Below are 24,803 nucleotides of genomic sequence, written 5' to 3' on the forward strand. Positions count from 1 at the left end.
TTAAAGATAGCCTTCATTCGCTTTAAGCAGTGCTCAAGTCTGGAGGTAAGCTCCACTAGCTCCAGCTCCGTTTGTGTTTGGCAAATAGCACCCATGGTGGTTTTGCCTGCATGTATGCGGAGGAAAGGGAGGCACATGCTGCTGTCTCACGGCACATAAGACGGCACATAATGTGGCACTTCTTACCCCGCAAAGCGTTTTATGGTGCTAAAGAGTCACAACTACAAAAACGTTCTTTGATTTTCCGACAGTCTCCTTTGCCAGGTCACTGTTTTCTCAATTTTGCTTCAGAGCAATTTTAAAGGCACCTAAATCTAAGCTGGTCACAACGACCTTTCAGCGCAGCATGAGAAAACTCAGAATCAACTCTTTTCTCTGTAACTCCCGTGTTTACCTAGCGCTGCACATTTCACAAGTACTCGTTTAAATACTTTGCACTATTGCTATAATAACAGATCTGAAGTATGGGGAAGAAAATAGTTGTCCATCTCAAAATTTTTCGTGTAGGCATCTTAGGTTATCCTCAATCTATATCCATTATAATTTGACATCTAGCACTATACAAGGGGGGGGGGAAATAATTTTATAAGAACATGAACTGCCTGTATTTTTCATTAGAGAATTTTATGTACATTGTGTTATGCCAATGAGGCACGAGTTGTCACACAGTTAACGGGCAGGATATTACTGATTAACCAGATGAGATACAAGCCAGTAGACCCACTTTCATCAGGATTAGAGCAAACGGTTGTAAAAATTTTCCCAAGTATTTAGATTCTGGGGTTTGCATACTGTGATATGACTGCCAAACACTTGCTGTGAAACTGTAGCCATAGCCAGTACTGCAGTCACTGAAGCAGCGCGAAGAGTTAAAGGATGCTTTCTGAAGAAACTAGTGATTTTTTTACCATGTGGGTCTTGGCTTTTTATTTTTTACTTGACCTTTTCTGAACATTTCAGTGGGGTTTTTATACAGCCCACTCATCCAAAACCCCATGTAGATTCTGCACGGTATTGATTTCGTTCATTGTAGAAAATGCTGACTGAAGAAGTAGAATAAAACTCTACTCATCTTAGCTTTTTACAACTTGCATTGGTTCACAAAGGTCAGAGGAAAATGCCATACCCCACCCTCCAAATGAGTGGTTGCTTGGGAACTGAAGAATAATTTTCAGGTTGTTGTATACATCATGAGCTACTGTGCAAACAGCTCCACTGTTCTGAAGAAAGACAAGCAAGACTAGCAAATTCAGTTTTTGGTCATTGATTTTTTTTTCCTACTCCCTGTGATAATTTTACTCTGGATGTCAGGAGTGTATCTTAAGGTTGTGTCTCTTCACTTCTATCATCTGCTTATCTATGCAGATCAATTATCAACAGGAAGTCTTAATTCAAGAACGTACTACTGCCTGCAAAGAACCATAATTAACAAGTCCTTTTTTTTTGCATTCAACTCGTGGAGTGGGTAAGAAAATAGGTACATCATACAGCACTTTGTTTAATCTTCATGAGTCAAGCTGCAATTTTTATATCCTATCTGGAATTTGGGTTGGATATTTTTTCCATAAATTAGCTTAGCCATAGTGATAGTACAGAGCCCTATTTCTATATTTGATGGGTTTTTTAGTATGCAGCTTTAAAACTGGGAATAAGACAGCTAAAAGAAAAATTTCACTCTAGCTTCCTCTGGCTATAATATCTAAGGCAGAAGACCGTCTTTGAAGCAAGAAAGTATTTCAGCACAGTGTGAAAGGCACAATGTGCCAAAGGAGACTGCGGAACGCACCCTCCACTCCTCCCAAAGCTCAGGGCAGAAGGAAGACCCCAAAGCTGCTGTCTCTCTAGCAAGCCTGGCATGAAAGCACGTTATACCAAAAGAATCAGCAGAGACACAATCCTTGCCCTTTCCTCCACCTAAATTATACTTTTCCTTCTTATTTTAGAATCCCAAATATTTTGGGGTGCTTTATGCATGGAAGACTATAAAATCTTATTCTTTTCTTTGGCTTTTAGTGACAATTTTATCCCTCTGGAACAAAGGATTAATTTATTTTTTTTCCTTATTAATAGGCCTGTTTTCACAGTGCTTGCACAACTGTGGAAAATGGGCACCACAGCATTATTTTTTTGCCTGCTTACTCAATCACTGCCATACAAAAGAAGCTATTTTAAAAATGCTTTTCAAAGTAGGTCAGGACAGAACCATACACACAAGTAGCCTGTGAGTACCTTTCCAAAAATAAGTAATATTCCCTGATTTGAGAGAGTTTCTGAAGACCTCATTGGTTACACCACTGTATTTAGAGGAATGTTAATTGGCAGGGTAAAACTAATTATGTGGTTCAGCTGCCTGCTCTGGAGCTGTAGGTGCTGACAGACGGGCAGTGGTGTAGCAGCCATCATGATGGTAAAGGTGATACAGGTTTAGATTATTTTGTTCTCTGTTTCTGATTTGCCTCCTTTGGAGCTGTTTTGGATTATCCGTGTAGAAACCCTAGCAGATGTGCAAAATCTGACCTTTAAAGGAGATTGATCTCCTCCCTTGTCTAAGAGTGTCTGTTGATGAAGCCACCAAGGGTGCTGCTGGAAGATTTCAATGAGATATTGAATAAGGTTGAGTTTGGGGAGGGGAGGTGGTGGTATTTTTTCTTTTAAACTTCAGAGTGTCATTGCGCATTTTAAGATCTCCACAGATCTTAGCCTTGGTTTTGTTCTGCTTCATTTCCCTGCCTGTAAAATAGATTAATCACATTTACTCATCTCACAGGAGCATTGTGAAAATGCATACATAAAAGGGTTGTCAGATGTTCGTATATCATTTAACAGGGAAATATTGGTACCTAAAATAAACATCTAAAGGCCTTCCTGTCCAGGGCAGAGAAATACAAAGAACATTTTTCCATGCTAGCAGCCAGCAAGTAATTTTGAGAGTGACTAATTCTTCCTTTCAGAGACAAGCACCAAACACATTCACTGACCTGCAGATTTAACTGAAGGTGTGTAGCTATCAGATGCTCTACCAAGTCAGGGGGCTTGTAGGCTGATCTTGGTCATTAATCCAGAATTTGGTATAAAAGGGAGAAAAAACAGCATGTTTATTTAATTGTTTTTTACTCTGATTCCTTTCAAGTCCGTCCTTTCCCATTAGCAACAGTCTTTAAAGCATTTCTAGCCAGGCAGACACTGGGAATTCATCCTCCTGATAATGCAGTTTTCAGGCACCGCCACAGTGTTGCCAAGTCTCGGTGCTGCAGATGTGTCCCTAACACTGTACTCCTAAAGACAAGTGACAGCACTCTGTCCTTTGCTTTCCTGTTCTTGTTTTTCCCTTGATTTTTTTTTGTGGTTTTGTTTGTTTGTTTGTTCTGTTTTACGATGAAATTCTCTTCCAAAACCTGACAGTCATACATTCATTTCCAGGTGCTGCGTGCCCCACATACTCAAACCCAGAAAATAATCAATATAGTTTCCTTTATCATATATCTGTACACATACTATTATCTTAATCCCATGATTTTTGAGTCAATAACTTTTTATTGACCTGATCACAATTTTAATGGAATTATTATTCTTATCCTGCATATTGGCCACAGCTTTACTGCAAATGCACAAAAGGCAAGGAACTTAAAACAGCACTGCAGAGCCAAGTATATCAGCTAAAATCTCCATCTACGTTTCTGCAAACTTAAAATGAGAATTTTGTGCGTCTAGCAGTTTTTTGGGGAAGCATGTTAAAAGGCATATAGCATTAGAGTATTGCAAAGGGCTTCAAGGTTCTGAAAGTCTGAGTGAGACCTAATTAGGCTGAAGCCTCCTTGATAGAGTTGCTCTTATCATGCCTGTGTGAGGACTAAGCCAGTGACACCCTGTTGGTACTGTGGCTTTTAAGGAGGTCCTTTAGTATAAAGCAGAGTTACCTACCTTGTTTGGAGGTTTCACCAAGCTCTGACTTATTCTGAACATTTCTGTCAAGTTTCCAGCAATAGCTTGACTTTTCAATACTATAGAGACTTGTGGGAAAAGCCATTTACTCTTTCGCTCTCTCCCCAGCTCCTCAATTCCTTTCCAATTCCTCCTGGCCAAAATGAAAGCAGAAATAAAGAAAAGAGGTCTATGCTTGGGGATGTTCTTTTAGAAAACTACTTCCTACCTTGTCAAGTGAAATCATTGCATTGTCAAGCAAATTACATCATCTCTTTCAGTCCTCCAGCTGTTTTATTTAGCAGGAGACTTTAGTAATTCAGTGAATTCCCACTCTCCTTGCATCCACCAGCCCATATGTACCGGGCTCATCCCACAGGGTAAGCTAAAACAAAAGGAGATCTCTTAGAAGGGTCAGTTTAATGACATAATTCTATTTTACTGTTGATATTATCACATTAACACTTCCTCCGCTACTCAAATCAGTTAAGCAAAGCAATGATCTTAGCCACAGGTGAGGACACGCACCCAACCCCCAGTCTGGCCCCCAGGCCAAGGAGCCCATTAGCAGGTTGGGCTGTCACGCCTTCACCAGCACCTCTCTGGGCAGCTCATCCAGTCAGGGTTATTAAAACCTGCAGTCAGAGGCGCAGACAAATGGACCTTTCAGCGTGAGCACAGTATCGACTGCAGTGCGCTGCACTGCCCTTCAGGACAGCAGGTGGGCTGATGTTTGAAAAGTGCTCTGACCCAATAATTAACCCAAGCAAGGAACTGTGCGTGTCACGAAATACTGCTTTTTTCCCCCCTCCTTTTGCTAAAAGGACTTCTTCTAGCTTTGACTTCAAATAAGAATAGAAATATAATCCTTCAGATTTCCTTAAGGTTTGCTTCTTTCAAAATAAAATTCTAAAAATCCTCACCTTTAGCGGTTTAGATAGATTCTTTTTTTTTGCTGCCAAAAGAGGAAAAGGTATTTTTTTGCACAAAAAGAGCATAGCCATAATTTCAATCCCATTTATCAGCAAATGTTCTGTAGCAAGACATGGCTATATTGGTTTGCAGCCCTATCAGACAAGGTATTAGCAAAAACTACTGTTTCACGGGTGCTTGTGAAAAGCTTCCAGCAGTCCTCTTTGCTAATATTTCACAAGTGGGGATTGTCAGCTCACATATGAAGTGCCAAATTGAGATACTTAGAGGGTTCTTCTCTTTCTGAAAAATAGTCTTGCTGGGTGTCTGAAACTAAGATAAGTATCCCAAAAAATTTAGCTTCAAAGAGTTCAGCTATTCAATATGAATTTCTACCATCCAGCTCAAGTGAAATAACTTCCCAGTAATTCCTGTGGCTGGTAATTTAGCACTGACTTCCTTCTGAACAATGTTAGGATTCTGCACTGACTGCGAGCTTCTATCTTGACCATTTTATACCACTATTAAAATCATTTGAAACCTTTAATTCTTTGACATTGAGAAGAAAATTTATGACAAGAGTAAAGTCTAAAGAGAGTTCATTTGTACACTACTGAGCACGCCCATCCCCAGTGAGGGAGCTTGCTTTTCTTTCAGAGAGACACAGAAAGGTCTCTGAATGCCTGTCATCTTTTAGAATAACAGCATCAATATGCACACAGGTTAATGCCTCACAAAGGGCTGGGAATCTGCATATTACATTTATCAAAAGATGTGTAAATGAGCCATATAGGAGTCTACTACAATGACTTGCATAATTTATTTCATGTACAATAAAAAGCTGATCAGATTTCATGCATGTTTACTTCTAGCAAGATAACTGCTTGAGCGGTTGAACGAGCTATGGAATACAAATATGGTTCAAAGTAATGTGTTTATCTCCCTGACATTTTAATCTTGAAAACTTTCTTATTCTCATTGTTTTGAGAAGGTGATTCTCCTTTGTAAGAATAATCTCTCCCAAACATGAGAGGACTTGCTTTGTTTGAGACAAACGATGTATCTGAATGTGTTAGATATGCAGAAGTGAAACAAAAGACCTATAGTATAAGTATATATATTTCTGATATTGTTTCTTTTCTTTCTAGAACTTTAAAGGATAGGAAAATGAATCAAAACTAAAGTGACATGTTGAAGTTTTAGAAATAGAGAAATCCTTGTTTCATAGAAAAATTATGATGTGCAGAGCCTCATGCTGCGATCCTTTGCAAGGTCCTTGACAAGTAATAGGCTGTAAAATTGGCTCTTGTATGTCCATTTCATTATCTGTGGTGGTAAATATCTACTAATGCAAACTATCTCATATTCATCATCTTAGTTGAAGTATTATCTAAGTGAATTTTATTTTTTTACAATTCAGAGTTTCACAGTGCTGTGGCATCAATCAGAGTGGCTGAAGCATCTTCTAGTATCTAAACTTTTCTGATTTCAACAGATTGACAATTCCCCCCACAATTATGAATGTACCCTTATCTTTACCTTCCACTTGCTAGTTCTTACGTCTTTGTTCTCCAGTGTCTAGCAGGCAAAACCTTTTGTTTTCTTTTTCCTTTTTCAGCTACTTTCCACAAAATTATTTCTCACCATATGGATGTCTTCAGATTCTGTACGAGAGGGTTGTACTTGGTGGTTCCTTAAGCACACATTCAGCATTGCTTGATGACTTTTCCCTGCAACAGATGCAGCAGAGTTTCCCAAATCCTTCATGCTGGAGGTAATGCTGTTGCTGTAGGGAAGCCTGGCAGAGGAACAGATCCCTCTTTGTTTTCAGTTCAGGTGCTGAAAGCTTTTTGGAGCTGCTGTTAATCTCACTCGTTTAACCTCCCCACCCAATTACTTTCAAAGCGTGAGATAAAGTTTTTGAGTCTGCTCTGTTCAAAGCCCTGGAGAGAGATTCTGACATGCAGAAGGCTCATCGCTAGGATTACACCGCTCTGCCAAGTCCTTGAGAGCATTGCCTGGCCTGCGTTTCTTCCCTTGTTTGTAGAGCTGCTCCATCGTCCCATGGTTATCAGGTGTCTCCCACCACTCAGATTTCAAAGGCATGACCTTATTTCACACTGAGTAAAATACTCTGAAATCAAACATCTAATTGCAAAGCGAGTAGCTGTACTTTTCAGGCTCAAAACTCTGGTTTTAAATAATTCTTAAATGCCTTTTAGAGAGCCTCCAGAGCTTTGGAGTTTTGCAGATCTCTGCAAAAGCTTTTTTCCTTAACGTGACTGATAAGTGAGTGTGCATATGATAGATGCAGTGTCCTTACAGTTAGAAAAGATAAGATATACACTTGAGTAAGAAATAACTTCCTACACAGAGTACGTTTTGTCAAATTATTCTATTAAAGGGCCTCACGTAACAAAGCTACAATAATCAATTCTGTATACTGTTGTGTGCTTCTAGAACAGCCGAACTCTTACGAAGTCATAGAACTGTATTAGTAGATATTTCTCATAATGCATTCCAATTTACAGTAATAAACCCTCTTTTCTTAATTTACATTGTCACATCTTTATGCTAGCGTTGTACCAAAGCACAGCAAGGCAATGGCTACAGTTTCAGCAGGTCAAGGGCACCAAGCCCAGATGGACTGAATTGGTAAAGAAGGGTCACAGCATGAATAAGGCAAATGAAGCTTTGGTTAATACTGTGTGCTGAAGAGGTTGATTAGTGAAACTTGTTCATTTAAAGCAATTGGGATTTTGCTGCCTGCTGTAGGATGTAAACTCTCTCCCATGATGCTTAAGCACTGCAGTGGCTAAATCCCAGGGACGACGGCCCAAGGTTTACAGCCATTGGGTCTACAGGGGAAAAATCAGTGCCAAATCTAGGCAGATTCACTTAAACAGGCAAAATGAAAATAAATAGACTTAAAGCAAAAAAAAAATAAAATTAAAAGGACTGGCTTTTTGTTCAGTTTTTTTGTTTGTTTTTTTTATTGCAGTGATACTAGTGAAAGTCAGGGTTTGCATATTGCTGCCTTCACTAGGTGGAACTGGGTTTCTTCAAAGTCAGCTCACACCTCTGCTGTATGGCTCACCTCATTCTCCTGCTGCAGGTCTTACCCCAGTTTTTTTCAGGAGACATGGGCATTAGAGTACAAGTAGCATTTCTTTACCTGTTGACAAATACTCGTAATTCAAATGTGTCCAGTTAATAGAGTCACATGGCTTGAAAAACATCGGTCATTCCTGTCAAATACTTTTATGCTACAATATGTATATGTCAGTAATACTTCTTTAAAAATAATGTTTGATTTTTTTTTCAGAGAGAGAGGGACTTCACGAGGATGAGCAGAATGACCCTAACTAGCAACCATAGAAACCATACAGAGATAATGCTGTCTCAGGAGACATATTTATTTCTCATCCAAATTTAGATGACCTATTAAGGTTTGTGGCTTGCTCCTCCAGCCCGCTTCAGTGGGAGACCATCCTTACTAATATATACATAAACTTAGACTGGATAATGCATTACAATTACACTGAGCATGTTTTATATACATTAAAAAAGAAAATCCTGTTGAATCAGGATGCCTGAAACACTGGCTTTTTATGTGAAAAAAACTGTGACAACAGTGTTTTATTCTGGGAGACCAATTGCCTCTGTATGAGTCATCAGAAGAGTTGAAGTCAGCGAAAACATTTGTGATAATACAATGAAGCAGCAGAACGAGTTTTTCCACAATGAATGTATTCAAAAAAAGGCCCGTATACTTAATGCACAGTACACTCTGGCTGTATTTACAATATGCTACACGATTTGATGCACGTTTATGTCTTGCTTCGAGACAGAAGTTGGCCTATTTCAGACTCTTTTCCATGCTAAAATTGAAAATGCCTAGGAAAACAAAACAAGCAGGTGAAAAATACAGCCTGATAGCAACAAGTCATATGAATGGAGAAATGCAGTAATAATATTCCATAAAATTATTAAGTTGGTGTCAAAACCCTGAGATTTCTGTGCTGGAATCCCTCATAGGGACAGAGAGAGCTGCCCAGGGCGCAGCAGAGAGAAGGTCATCTGATGTGCAATCAGTTTTTGGGATTGTAGCTTTTGTATACCTGAAGTAACCTGCTCTTTCTGTCAAAAATGTTAATTTATAAATGTAATTTCTCTAATGGCATTGTAGTTGTGCCTGTTAGGTTTTAGACATCCTGTTCCTGAGCTGCCCTTGGACTGAAGTTGGTGTACTGATTTATTTCAAAAGTGTGTCCAGAGAAAGGAAAGAGTTTTCCTGCCCCTTGAAAGGTGACCATACTCTTAATCCCTGCCTTTTATGCACTAAATTACCAGGGCTGGCTACTGTGTCTGAAACTTTCCCCTCCATGCTGACAGAAAGGCTTTCCCCGTGAGCTATGAAATGCAGCATTTTGTTCTGCTCTAATTATGTCCTGGATTTTGGGCAGTGTTTCTGGGCTATGTCCTTATGTTCCTATCGTCAGAGGAAACCTGCCAAGTGCTGAGGTTGAACAAAGAGCAGGAAAAAGACATCAAATCTATGACTTGTTTTCCTTCTTAAATAAAGAGACATATTGTTCTGTTCAAGCACAGCCGTGTGCGAGAGGGCAATGACATTGCAACAGCAGCTCCAGGGGAGGGAGAAGGTTTGTTCGTAGCAATCATCATGTATCTCTCTCTCACTGAGTCAATTAAGCTCTGAGTAGGGTACAGAGTGGGACAGGATCGCTTTTTCCTCTGCATTTCTCCCTAGGGAAACCTATGCTCTGACTGCATCAGCAGCCTGGTGCCACTCGGTCCTGTCTGGTGTGTCCATTGCATGGATCGCCAGGGATGGCAGAAGGCGATTGATTTATTTTAAAACCCCTGCACTGGACAAAAAAAATGTGTAGTCTTCCAAATCGTTCCCTAGTTTGCCCTGTGAAAGGAGACCATTTTCACAAATTCATTTTTCAGTGTATAATCAATGTATATAAGCTGCACTGACTAGGGATTAATCTAGTCTTTTTCTCTTTCCATGCAATAGAACTTGCAATATTTAATATGCATTTAAGCATTTAAATAATGTATTTTTAAAAAAGCAAAATAACTACAGGTTCTTTATGCCAGATATGTATAACTCCGAATTCTTAATCTATTTTATAATGAAATTAACTTTCACTGCTATCAAAGATCTTCCACTGCAGGTTATACAGCCTTTCTGTGCTTATCTGCAGGGGACTGCATGGATCCAATAAAGCATCAAGCAGCAGGAAAATAGATTACTATGAATTTATTCGATGATAACTTATTTTCTTTTGAAATGCTGAAAAAATGCATTTTTTTTATTTTTTTTTTTTACTTCTAGGGCATAGTCAGGTATGTGCCTTCGTATAATTTGTCACCTTCTTGGAAACAGAATCCCTGAGGCAGAAAATGCAACTAGTGGTGAGTGCTTTTTATGATGCCGAGGTCTCCTTCAACTGTATTTATTTAAATGCTGCATCAGCCAAAAGCCTCTTCAAGACTCCCCAAACCCACAGGGAAACAATCATTTCTTGTTTTTTGAAAGAAAAAGTGAACTGACACCTCCCAACACTGTGATGCTCAAGGTGAGTATTGTTACAAAAAACTAAGAGAGGCGGAGAGGAGGGATAGATAATAATTTCCATGAGAGGCCATGAACTAACTCCTCCTTGGCTTGTTGAATTCTGTTCATGACTGAAACCCTGATGCATCAGCTAAGGAAAAGTAACAGCTTCTTGTCAGATAAATAAATTGTCAGTGGTTTCAGTGTATATGACTGTCATAAAATGAGAATCACTTCCATGCTTTCCCGCTTCTGTTTGCCTTTTAAAGAGCAGAAAGCTTTTGAAACTTCTAATGCTTTGAGCATTCTGAATAGAAAAATGTGGAGATTTTATCCTCTGGGGAGGATCAGATGTAAAAAACAAAACTACTAAGCACTCTAAAACAAAGACATAAGAAGGACTTCGCTCTTTCTGCTCTCTCGTTAAACATCAAGTGAATTCAACTACAGTCATTATTGTACTTAAGAGTTTTTTCTGCCCAATCTTTTTCCCTAAAAATACTTTCTTTTTGTATCTCTTATAAGCATTTTCCTTGAAAGACTGCTTAGAATCTCTGAAAAAATCCCAATCTCCTCTTTAGAATCTTTGAAAAAGTTTATTACTCTTTCTCAAACTATTTACAGCGTATTATGAATCCCAGTATGAAAAAAATGACTCTGTGTTTTCCCTCAGCAAACAAAGGCAGTTCTGTCAGAGAGGAAAGAGTGAGCTGTGCAGATGGGGTGGCAGAGGACTACTGTTCCTTCACAGAAAGCGGGGTTGGTATCATAGTTTGTGTTGTTCTCTGGGAAAACAACAACTGCAGAAATTCAGATACAGCTGCTCTCCTTTGCTTTTGTTTGCTCTGAATTAATATTATGTCGTAGTGTTTTCAGATTTGGATTTGGGAGCCAGTGGAATGCATTGGGAGGAACAAAGTTAGGCATTCGATCTGCCTGTTTGCAAAACAATCTTGTTGAACTATGTGAGTTGTCCCACCTCACTGAATCCCAGAAGTGAAGATAGTCCTTGGTACGGTGAAAGCAATGAAGTTGCATCCAAATGAAAATTAGTTCCAAATTCGGCGTCAAAATTATTTGGTTGCTGTTAATGAATCAAAACCACTACACAAACGCACTATTTTCGGTGCTTTTAGTCAAACTTTTGGTTCACAAAGGAGGAGGAACTCCTTATTACTGTGCATGGATTTCATTTTTTAACCTGCTTAACCATTGTTGGTCTAAGTCTATTTCTGAAGTGCACACATCAACTGAAAATGCCAGGCAGCCTCAGGTTTACAAACTCTGTCTTGCTTTCTTAGAAACTCCTAGGAGACCTTATAGAGACCTTCCAGTGCCTGAAGGAGGCCTACAAGAAAGCTGCAGAGGGACTTTTCAAGGCGTGTAGTGATAGAACTAGAGGGGATAGCTAAAAATTGGAAAGGGGAAGATTTAGATTAGTCATTAGGAGGAATTTCTTCACCATGAGAGCGGTGAGACATTGGCCCAGGTTAACCAGGGAAGCTGTGGCTGCCCCATCCCTGGAGGTGTTCAAGGCCAAGATGGATGGGCCTTGGGCCTGAGCCAGTGGGATGTCCCAGCCCATGGCAGGGGGGTTGGAATTAAGTGATCTTTAAGGTCCCTTCTAACTCAAGCTATTCTATGATTCTAAGAATAAGATTTGACCCAGTGAACTGCACTACAAATGAGATATTAACCCACAGCAAGTAAGAGCAGAAGACAGAATCCAGTCTCACATGCTCCACCTCAAAAGGAAGGATAATTTATTAAAATTGTAATCCTACAATTCCATGTAGAACAATCATGGACCTGACAAAGTCTCCACAAGCAGAATGAGGCCAAAAAGGTAAAATAAGAATTGCAGCTCAAATCTGGTAATCCAATTAGAAATGCATGCACTCTTAATCCACCTCATCTCATTAAAAATATATATATATGTATCCATTTGCAAATTTCCATAAACGGAATCACTCCTGAGCTCACTTGAGCTTTCTGTCCAGGCTCTGCCTCCTCCCCTTGTTGGGTATCAGTAATTCCAGTGACCTTCTAGTTGGTGTATGATTTTAGAACGGGCTGCTGTCTTTGGTTTTAGACATTTAAGTTACATCAAGAGTGATTTAATTTAAAATTAATTCAGTATTGTGTGTAGTAACATTAATCACGATGACTTTATTTGTTATAAAACAGGATAGGGTGATTGAATTCAGTTTCATTTCATTATAATTTAAAAATGAAATGAAGCACTAACATTCAGAATCGTTTTTGTTTATGGTATTGAATGTTGTAGTATGTAGTAAAATTATATGTCATATATTTGAGGAAGAGAAGGAATCTTAATGTATATGACCGTTAGGAAATGTATGTTGCGCTTTTCAGGCAGTCTCCTTGACATTTTCAGTATATTCTAACTATCACGAGGCTTTGTTTAGTGTATGTTTTCTATATCATCATCACAGAAGCTTATACCCTTCTACATCCACCTTACAGGGAAAGATGACACAACTACTTCCAAAAAACCTCTTTCCGCTTCTCATTGGCAATATATAAATTGTCTGCTGTACCTCCATGTTGGCATATGTAACAGTCCTGCACACAGATTATGGCAAAACTGAGCCTATATGTGGGTGTTCCTGACATCAAGCGAGGGAGAACCAGCTCTCCACTGCTCTTATTGAAATCTAGATGAAATATTAAGGAGCTGGCGTCTTGTTTAAGTAGTTCTTAAAACACTACTCCTTAAACCAGGCTATCCAGATAACCTTTAAAGCAAAATCAGTTATAAGGAGCAGCTAGGATGAAAAACGCTAGAAGTAAATAATGCTGAGAAGAATAAGCTCCTCTGTGTTATACTACCTCAAGTGATTTGATTGATAAGACAAAAGCAAGTGTTAGACAAGATAATATAAATGTAGAGCTTAAACCCATTAATCAAATTAAAAAACAACATGGAAAGCAGCACAAATTCACAGACTGAAAGAATAAGACATAAAATACAGCTATAGCTGGACATCCTAGCAGGAAATTGGACAATAATAATGGGCAGTTACTGAAGACTGAATTATTGAAGAACATATAGCAGCAGATCAATGCTGATCATATAAGGCTCTTGTGATGGCAGTGCTAGGGCCTTGGCTGCTACAGAGCTTTTGCAGTTAGGGAAGATGCTGGCCCCACTTCAGGGCTTCAGCTTGTGCTAGTTTACTCTGAAATAGCATCTCCCAAGGTTATAATGTCCACGGAACAAAACTGTGATGGTTTAGCCCTGGCCCAGCCAATTTTGGCAGCTAACATTGCATTTTGAAGCCAGTATGTCCACCTGTATGGCAATCCACACACCCTGAACTATCCTGCCTGGGGACTTCTGTCCATTACTTGGCCAAATTTTCCCTTCTGAGAGATGGAAAAACAAGGGAGGTGTTATGTGGAGAGTTTTGCCCCATTAGAGAATCCAAACTTGGCCAAAACACCCCTATCTTGTTAATACACAGGGCCAATACCCAAATGGGGCACACGGACAGGATCTGGGAGTTAAAAGGTTGTGAGTAGAGAGGCTGTGGAACACCACAGGACTCTGGCTGCCATGAGCATAAAGTCATGGAGTTTCCTCTCAAGGACTTCAATGTGTGTGATGGTAAAGGTATAGCTGTTTCAGCACCCCTCCTTGTATACATGCTCCACATTGCAAAATAATTTTTTTAAGATATTTTTGTAGTCATATTCATCACGAGTAGGTGCACATGGGTAAGTGTTGCATCAACAGCACCTTTCCCTATAAGCCAGCCATGCTGCAATTCCTGTGTTTAACATCCAGAACAGCGGTTTTGCATCAGTGGAGAGGTTTCTCCATGGTCAGGGTGGAAAGTTGGTATTGTTCTAGGTCATAGATCCTCAGGTCCTCCTCCTAAGCCTGGAGGGAAGAGGGCAGTTGGTTTTAAAGCAACCCCATCTTTCAGGCATATCTATTTCTTGACTTGAATTTTCTGACGGTCAAACTCTTGCTCTCCTCTGATTTAAGCTATGTCTTAGAAATGTGTTGTGTATCTGTTTTGGGAGATTAGCCCATTTGCTATAATTCAGAACAGAAAAGTCTCCTTTTCCTGTTCTTTAAACTCAAACCAATGTTTGTAACTCAGAAAAATAATTTGGTAGGTAGTTTGTGAGTTAATTTCAGGCCCAGCATGTTAATATGAACTTGTTTTTTTTTTTCCAGTATGCTTTTATGCTTTGCCTAAAGTCCTGATTGATGAAAATTCATTGAAATTATAAATATAATAGAATTATTTTTTTCTTCTCATACATAGCTGGCATTTATGTCTCTCTGTCATAAGGTACTGTTGAGATTGAGTTTAATAAGATTTAACAAAGACTATTCCAGGGACAGAAAGAACATTTGGAAATATGTTAGACAGCCTTAAATACAATTTTATCCTATGTCAAAATAGCTGTGTTAGGAAGAAAACCCATGGGCAGCATCCTTCTTTGGACCACTCCAAGGATGCTTGCTCTGCTCTTGCTCTCAGGCAGTATCAGTCGTTCCGTGGCCCATCATAGCCATGGCCATGTATTCTCAGTGTCATTTCAAATGAAGCCTCTTTGGTCTTTCTCTTGGTTGAGAAAATCTCACCCTAAAGAAAAATAAACTAGCAGCTGACATCAGTGCTGTTAAGAATAAGAGTCTTGTTTCCCTACATGTTAAGATCTCAAACCAGAAGATAAAAATCCTACAATAAAAAATAAAATATCCTACATTTCAACATATACAAAGGATCCATACCTGGCTTACTTTTTTTCATTACTCATGAAGCATGCAAAAAGTAAAAATAAAGATAATATGTGAATATAATTGTGAAATGATAGCATACAGGCAGGTTAAGTAGACTGTCTTGAGCTCCACTGTTATTCATACAGAAATTTATACAAAAAGTTTTGGTTTAGATAACTGATCATAAAAATATAGATTTATCAATATACGGTAAGATATATCTCATGGAAGCGGGTATGGATTTAGATATTAGAATCAATAGGCAATCAAAAGCAAGATCACCATTTAAAGAGCATTAAAAAATGTCTGTATTACATTACGATGTCAGGGCAAAAAAAAGCAGATAAAGGACTAGGGAACAGGTGGAGCGTTGTTCCCATTATAAGTACAGCTTCAATATTTGCCTGAAGAGAATGAGGATACCTTGAAGCGTGAATATAAAATCCCTTGTTTGTACTGGTAAACTGCAGGATCAAAACCTAGAAATTCTTTTTCATCTGTAACAAATTACTAGTTTTATTCTAGGATATTTTCCAAAGGAGAATTTTTATATTGCTTTCAAAGCATATTGCAGCCAGTATTACACAGGGCCAAGAGTGAAGGCTTACAGTAACTAAAAATGTGCTTATTATCCCGTAAAAAACAAGATGAGATACTGCAACAGGAACAAACATGCAGCCCCGGTATGGCCATGCCTATTCTCTATAGCTTCATGCTCCAGTGTTGAGAAGCACTTTAAGTCCTCACCGAGCTGCTGCCTGCAGATTTTTCACGTATGTACTCAGCAGGGCCTGATGAGACTCATTTGATTTAAACCAGTGAAGAATGAGGTCTGACTCTCAGTCACTCCAAGGCCATTTAATATGTGCAACCTATTATTCAGTACGTCACCCAAAACATCCACTTTGTCCTATTAAGGACCCCCATAATTAACATTGAATGCTTCCTCATACATCTCTATCACCTTGAAATTTAATGGTGATTTGAATCTACTCAATATTTAAGACCTGATTCAGATGATAATAATAATAACTAAATCAGGAAAAAGACAGAGGACCAAGCTCACCTACTGATCTGCTGAAGATGAACAAAGAACATCGTACCAAAAAGAGGAAAGCACGTGTATACATCTCTATCCTATCCTATACCAGTTTCTTTAAGCATAGTGAACTTTCTCAGAAAATGTTTTTTTGATGTAGCTATGGTAATACATAACCCATCTTTCTCTATGAGCATATTCTATTCCCATACCTTCCTCTGAAAATATTTCTTGTATCAAAACAAGCACTTAAAACACTTAAATAACACTAAGTGTCCCAATAGTGACTTTGGAGTATACTCATTTTTTTTATTGGCAATGTATTTTACTGATTTCAACAGGGCCTTGCGCAGGCAGGAGTGGTATTTGATTATGAACTCCCCAAAAATAATAGGAATACTAATAATATGCTAATCACTGCAGTCTGTAGTTCTGACTATATGCCGGTTGTTGTCTGTTCTGGTTTGAGCTAAAGCAGAACCAGTTTTCTAACTTTCCAGCTAAGCCTTGTCTCGGTAACTTGACTTTCTGAAAGTCAACTGTGAGTTTTCCAGGCAGTGTTTCTTTCTAGAAATGGTAACACGGGGCACTGGTATGTAGAGAGCCCACTGCTTATAATTTTTTCCTATAGAAGCCAAGTCTCCTCAAGGTGTTGGAATACTATAAACAAAACAGGCAAAAAAGCATCACACCTGCAGGGAGGGGTGGACAGGACAGGTGACCCCAAACTGATCAACAGAATATTCCATCCCATATACTTCATAATCAGTAGAAAACTGAGGGACCAAAAGAGTCAAGCTTTTCTTTGATGACCGGCATCCAGTAAGGAACTTGTCTGTCTTTTTGCCTTTGATCCTGGACCCACGCATTCCTGAATCCAGTTTCCAAGTCCCACTCCTGTCTGCTGTTGAGCCCAGGCTGGGACCTTTTCCCCATGCTTACTCTGCAACATTAGTGGTGACAGCTTTGGCACAGCATATAGCAAAATGTCCTTCAAATGGTTGGATGCGATGATCCAGTGGGTCCTTTCCAACCTAGTGATTCTATGACATAGTCATTGGGGAGGCACGCGAAAATTTTAATATATTCATATATATTTTATTATTAATAGTATTTTCTTTATTATTAATAGTATTTCCTTTCTTCTTGTTGTTGTTGTTTCATTAAAGCTGTTTTAATCTTAGTTTCCAACCTACAAGTCTCTTTCTCTCATTTTTATTTCCCCTTTCCCTGGGTGGGGCAAGAAGGGAATTGGGTTTACAATTGCTTGCATTTGCCTGTCAGTCAGGCTGGGCCAGGGCTCAGCATCTCACCTAGGACTTGAGTTCGCTTTATTGCCTACTTCACAGGTTCCAGTTACTAAAGAAATAATAATTCTTTTTCTGGTGAAATAACCACAGAGTTTAACCTTTCTTACATGTCCAAAATGGATTTATTTACAATCCAGTTATTCAATTCCTTCTACGATTAGAGATTTCATTTCTTAGCCATGCCCATCACCTAGTAGCGGTAGATAAGGGGGTCCCTATGACAGAGCTCATAGATGTAGGAGCAGGACCGTGGTTCTTGATAGCAGTGCTAAGTAATTCTGTGGTGAAGGGATGCTGCTCATCTGCCAGCGACTCGGTGAGGGCAGCAATCAATCCACAGGAAGGCCTGCAATGTAAATCACTTCTATTTTGGAAATGTTTTTTTCATGCTCTGTACAGAATTATAAAAGCTTATTATGGAAATGAAAAATTAACACACACTTAATTACATGCTTTTTCAAATTAAGCTATACCCCATCAGGGACAGCACACAACACACGAAGTAGCATCAGCAGCTTTTTGGCATCTTTGCCCAGAATCGGCAATCACAGATGTGTGATAAATATCTTGTCCCTATCGTCACTTCTCCTTGCAAGTGCAATGAAAAAACACAGGAACTGACCAGAGGTACAAAGCAGAAACAACAGCCCTATGCTGATTTCTTGAAAAAGGGTTTAGAAAGTTGTTAAAAGATTTCCCCATAAGTGCAAAATGTTTTTTTCAAGCCTGTTAAGGACAATGTGTTTTGGTTGTAAGGATCATCTGATTACACACCTCGTTTTTCTTAGTGCGTTGGCCAATGTGTTTACTTTGCCTACAGCATTTTCTTAATAACCTGTAATAATAATTGAATTTGACCTTTATTTAGAGCCAAAAATGCACTTATCTGCAGTTCTCTTATTCTACTTCTAACATTTCTAGAACTCTCATTTTTCTGCCATGTCTCATAAAAACATTCTTTGTGCAACATGAATGCATGTTCTCATCTGTAAAGATATACTTTCGAGAAAAGAGAAGAAATTGAAATTATCTATATAAACTAACAGAGAAACTCAGTCTATCAGATAAGCTCATAAAGCCAGTCATGCATTCAAAATCTTCCTGGGACTTTTAATAATTAACTGGATTCTAAAAAGCCGTTTGTTGTTGTTTTTTAGATTAAGAGCTTGTGCTTATTACAGGCACAGTTTAGTGTGTTTGTTTGTTTAGCAGTGTTTTAGCAGAGGAGTATAATTCTAGAACATGATCTGTATTTTTTATTCTTCCTTGTGCAAAGTAAACTGTTCATGTTCATTTAATTCTTCTATATTAAATTGTTACAAAGGCAGAATTGAAGCTTAAATGCCTGGTTCTACATCGCCACGCAGTGTGTATGGTAATTTCTCTCTGTGCAGAAGGATGACAATGTGGCTATAAAAACTTTAGTTTGGACACATGACAAGCTACACTGACAGGAATAACAGAAGAAAGGGAACATAATGAAGAATAATGAAGAATGAGTTAATTCTATAAACTTAAGCCCATAGTATTTGTTAGTTAAGAAGGTGTGATCCTGCTTTATCCCACCCATCACTTGACAAAAATGTATGCAGTTATATACTATAACTCAGGGGAGCTGTTGCAGATAAAGAAAAAATCCTGCCTAGACAATGATACTAGGAGTGAAACAAACAGTATTTGGATGATATCTTTCACAGATGTTATCAGTCACACCTAAAAAGCAAACCTAAACTAGGGCTCACTAGGGCAGAGGAGAAGAGGACAACCTCCCTCAACCTGCTGGCTACACTCATCTTGAAGCACCCCAGGATACCATTGGCCTTTCTGGTGAGCCGTCATTGATTTGCAATACTTTTTCCCCAGAAGCTTCATTTTCTTCAGCTAGCACTTTCCTGCAGGTGGCCCTGTACAACAGAGAAATTTGAACCTCAGAGGTCTGGTCTTAAAAATATTTGTCTCTAAATATTTGTCCCATTGCCCAGATGATGTTTTTCTCCATTAGTGTTTAATGTTTCTTAACTCTTCACGCATTTGAATAACAGGATTTTAGGAAAACATATTTTCCAGTTTTAAGATATATTTTCCAGTTATTCAGTCAAAAGAAAAAAATGGTATGAACGGGAAAATGGTAAAGAATTAATATGAGAGAGAACTTAACAACAAAAAGCATTAAATGCATTGTCTCTATTTTTGCTTTCCTTGTGTCCAAGAGACTGCCTCCTCCCCTGGTGCACATTGGGATTATCTGAAGTTCCCCGATGAAGCATCTCCTACTGACCACAGCAGTGCATCAAGTTCCAATGATCGCTGCCTTTTTATTGTCATTTCTCCTGAGTTCTCTCCTCTAAAGACAACCAATATTATCCCCCTGCTTTAGGAGATTTCTTCAACTAATACATTTCTAGAAGTATATATTACAAAAACATAAAATGAGATTTGAAATGCAGCATCTTATTTCACTTTAAATATGAATGCTCCTTTTTGCTAAAAGATGTTGAATATCTTCAAGAAAAAAGAACGATTCAGAAAATATGTTAAGCTAAACTATTAATTACACTTTAAAAAATTATTTTAGATTGTAAACTATATTTATGATTAATGTATGCTTAATCTATGGTCCACATACATATCCCCTGAAGAAAGGCTTCTGTTCACCATAATAAGCACTATTGCTGAAGGAAAAAAGCACTAATCAGAAAAGATTTTCTATTGTAAAAGTAAATTTAGGTGAGACATTAAAAAGCTGTCGTCCATGGCAAGAAAGGGGCAATTCATCTCTCACATGGCTCAGAGTGCAGCACTCAGCAGAGGCAGAAAAATCTATCGTGCGTTGGCTGGGCATAGGATGGAGTCCAAAAATTAAGTCTCTATCCCTGGCTTTTCCCCCAAGTCACTCTTTCCTGATCAAGTGCCCTTCATCTTGAAGGAATCACACTTCTCAGTTTCCCAGCTTCCTATTTGTAGAAGAATTTAATTCGTTTAAGCCCACAGGAGTAGAAGGTAATATGCAAAATGTGGTTATTCTGAACACTTCAGCAATCCATCTGTAGGCCCTGGAAATGCCTCTCCGTTTCAGACGTAGTGATTTAGAACAAAGAGGCAGGTTTAAATTATTGCTGCCATATCAGCTAGGTCTTTATCTTAGCTTCTGTCATCAACGGCCTTTATTAGCGTGGTTGACTACCTCTGCTCCTCTCTGCTTGTCTGTCTGTGTATATACACGATGATAAGCATTGTAGGTCAAATAATTTACATTTGTAAGCACGTTCTTGTGATTTTGCAAATGGGGAGAAAATTTACAGTTCTAACACAGATAAGGAGGACGCAGATCTAAATTATATGCAAAGATCACGGTTTAAATTTTCTTTTTTACATACCTTTTATAAAATCTCCTTTGAGAGGGGTTCCTAGCCGGAAAGCAACAGGACCCTCTGCCGTTCCTCTTATGGACTGTACCTGCTGGTAATGATTGCCTCCCAGAAAGGGGCTAGAAACAATATTTCTGTCAAAATAAATATTGGAATGTATGCTAGGGCAAAATGTGTGACAGTGAAATGTGATTTGGAAGTGTCAGGCTTGATGTGAAATGATAGAACGAGTGTGCATTTTCTCAGGAGAGCATGTCATAGCCACGGTTAAGGAAATAATGGACTATATTTTGAAGAATTCTCATCCTTTCTTTTAAATCAATGTGGAAGGGAAAGTAAACCCCTTCTGGAGATTATTCCCTTCCCAGAAGCTATTTACATAAGAAAAATGCATCAGGAATCAAATTCCACGGGAACTTTTTATTCTGATGGGGATTGTTTTTCTAGTTTAGTAAGCAAGAAGAACTATATATATCATGCAGAAGTTATATAAATACTGCTCAAAATGAAGAGGGGATGCCTTCAAAAGTCCGTAATTGAATCTCACACATAATTACGTGCTCACTGAACCTCAGGCTCACGTACTGCTGCCTTGCATCTGCAAAAGAGTTCAGCCTCTCTAAGTCTCGCGTGGGAGGTCCACGGCAGTCATGCGTGGCACACTCACAAACGCCAACCTAAGAGCCTTTGTAAAGCGGCAAACAAAACCTTTGCCAGATGATCAGTCACGTTGCTCTGCTTCCGTGCCTTTTCTCTGGAGTGCCATGCCTGATTCTTACGCTAGCTGTGAAACCCATCCCAGTGGCCCCGGTCAGATTTTGTGCTACAGCACAGAGTTTATGGCTCTAATAGGTACAAAAGGAGCAAAAGCTGTTACATGGGCAATGGCAGCTAATTCCCTGGGTTCAGGGATTTCTTCTATGTAGTGTGTTTTGTCTGAAGCTCTGGATTACTCAATCCTCATGGGAAAAAAATGAGAAAAGCAAAGTTATTTGAACTACTTATTTGGGGAGAGGAGGACATAGAATCATACAATAGTTTGGCTTGGAAGGGACCTTAAAGATCATCCAGTTCCAACCCCCCTGCCATGGGCAGGGACACCTCCCACTGGCTCAGGCTGCCCAAGGCCCATCCAACCTGGCCTGGAACATCTCCAGGGATGGGGCAGACACAGCTTCCCTGGGCAACCTGGGACAGGGCCTCACCACTCTCATGGTGAAGATATTCCTCCTTATGCCCAGTCTAAATCTGCCCCCCTCCAGTTTATACCCACTCCCCCTCATCCTACAACCATACGCCTTTATGAACAGCCCCTCTCCAGCTTTTCTGTAGCCCCTTCAGGTATTGGAAGGTCACTATAAAATCTCCTCTGAGCCTCCTCTTCTCCAGGCTGAACAAGCCCAACTCTCTCAGCCTGTCCTGATAGGGAAGGTGCTCCAGCCCTCTGATCATCTTTGTAGCCCTCCTCTGGACCAGTTCCAACAGCTCCATATCCTTCGATATCGAGGTCTATTGATATTTTCCTTGATTATTAAAGACGGTTACATATTCCACACACACAACACTGCACAACAGGTCATTTACAGGCAAAAATATCATCATCAGAAGTTTCCTTTAAAATCTGGTTATCTAAAACTTCAGATTTGTAACTTTATTCCACTTTTCCAACTAATAAAACCAGAAAGAGTATTTTAAGGTTATACCATTTGACACCAGGGAAACAGACAGGATACAGAGCAAAAGTTATGATCTTTTTTTCTTTAGTGTCCCATATTGCTGAGTTTTTTACAAAAGTTTTCTTCCCTTTTTCTTCAGAAGGGGCAAAGGAACAACTGAGGAAGATTTTCATCATCATCTTATCTCCCTTCCAGCTCTTTTGCTATTTCATGTCCTCATTGTATAACATACCTACTGCAAAATTAGTCTAGGGCTTCAGGCTGCCTCTCTCTATTAGAACTGTTTGGAGACTCTGATAGAGCCTAGTGTATAAGAAACACTAAAAGGATTTTTTTTGCTGTGTCCAAAATATTGTTTTTCCGTCTGAGCATCAGGTGAAGGTGATAAGACAAAGAGAAATTGTGAAGGGATATTTAATATTTCTTTGCTCTGTATAGCCAATATTGCAAGGTTTGTTTTGGGGGACCCTTGCCATTCGGTTTAGGAAGTGCAATCTCCATCACTCTGTGAAATATTCCTGGCTACTTTGAATGAAATATATAAAAGCTATTTTAGCTTTTTTTCATTTAAAGTAGTTTTTCAAACCCTCTAACATCATCCAAAAGCAGGAATAGTCAGAGTCCTTACTCACACTTAAAAAACCCTGAAGCCTGATGACTTGAACATGCACATTAGAGATTCTCTGGCAATTTTATGGTTTATATATCTTTAATTCAGTAGAGTGTTAGTTGTCTGTTCCCCTCCTTGAAAATAGAAGGAAAAAAAAACAGAGCCACCTCAAATACCAAGGTAGGGGGAAATAAATACTTTATGAATTGGCCTCCATAGTTGTTAAGAAGTAAATTATTTCTTACATTTTAAGCTAAAAGAAAAGTTGGGTGAGGGAGCAGCATTGGTAGGGCTTTGACATTTCTTCTGGTGCTCCTTTTCTGTATTTATATCTACTATCTTTAAGCATTGATTCACTCTCACTGAATGTCTAGAGAACTCTCACACTTTTCCAGTCTTGCCATTGCCACCAATGCACCGACCGAGAAATAACAGCACCCACCCTGCCAAGATTTGCAGTATTAGTCCTCATTCCCATTTCATCAAGTGTTCCTAAAACACTTCTGGAGTAGACTAGAGAAAAGATACAACTTCCAGCATTCTTATACACCATAGATGAATGACCAATCTTTTGAACTTGTTTTTTTGGTGGAATACATTCAGCAGATGAAAGTTGTGGTGTAGAGGTCTTGCCTTTAAGCTGGAAGAGTGCAGTATCTTCTGGCCAAAGTTATGGTCCAGGTGTGGAATGTAAGATTTAGGGAGAAATTTGTGGCACAGGGATCTCTGCACTAAGAGCTCATCAGCTATTGACATTACACAATCACAGCCACTAGTGTGGCCTCTTAAGATAGATATTTCTGCATTTAGGCAAGTCCTGGGTACAATGAATTAATACACAGTAAATTTTACAGCTTTTTGGAAAAAAACCTTACTCTGTCTCACCAACCCTATATCTGTATGCAGAAGGGGAAGATAATCTGTTGTAAAGGAAAGCAAGAAGTCAGCAGAAGAACTGAATGGACAGTTATAGATAAGTTCAATAGATGCTTATGCAATACTGAGATAAGAGTAACCCTACAGTGAGAAAAATAGAGATTTTACGTTTCCTCACTTTTCTTCTGAGATCCTCTGCTTTGTTACAGTGGTTTATTGATAATGTTGGATTTTGTCAGAAGAAATTCATCATGGATTTTGCAATGGTTTTATTTGTAATAAGTTTCTTTAGTTATAGACTGAAAGATTAGACCTAATTTTTCAAATATTATGTATCGATCTGATTTAGAATCATAGAATAGTTTGGATTGGAAGGAACCTTAAAGATCATCCACTTCCAACCTCCCTGCCATGGGCAGGGACACCTTCCACTGGATCAGGGTGTCCAAAGCCTCATCCAACCTTGCCTTGAACACCTCCAGGGACGGGGCAGCCACGACTTCTCTGGGCAACCTGGGCCAGTGCCTCATCACCCTCACAGGAAAACATTTCTTCCTAATATCTAATCTAAAAGCCTCCTCTTTCAGCGTAAAACTCTTCTCCCTTGTCCTGTCCCCGCACTTCCTAATAAAGAGTCCCTCTCCAGGTTTCCTGTAGGCACTATTTAAGTACTGAAAGCTTAGCATGGTGTTTTGCTCTGAATTTGTTTTAGAAGGGGACAATAATGTATATGGAACAAATG

The 24,803-nt window shown here is 39.1% G+C and overlaps 1 protein-coding gene across 1 annotated transcript in view; it reads right to left on the reverse strand.

Annotated features, from left to right (window-relative positions):
- Positions 1–6,656, reverse strand: part of C7H10orf90 (chromosome 7 C10orf90 homolog) — a 102,148-nt gene extending 95,492 nt beyond the window's left edge. Inside the window, exons 1-2 of the mRNA XM_054070964.1 lie at positions 6,478–6,656; positions 3,922–4,075 (exon numbers count right to left, since the gene is read on the reverse strand). Of these exons, the coding sequence (XP_053926939.1) occupies positions 3,922–4,027 (106 nt within the window). The 5' untranslated portion in view covers positions 4,028–4,075; positions 6,478–6,656. The remainder of the gene's footprint in view (positions 1–3,921; positions 4,076–6,477) is intronic.
- Between the last annotated feature and the right edge of the window lie 18,147 nt (positions 6,657–24,803).

This window comes from Cuculus canorus, chromosome 7 (genome assembly GCF_017976375.1).
Source record: "Cuculus canorus isolate bCucCan1 chromosome 7, bCucCan1.pri, whole genome shotgun sequence".
Classification (NCBI taxonomy): Eukaryota; Metazoa; Chordata; class Aves; order Cuculiformes; family Cuculidae; genus Cuculus; species Cuculus canorus.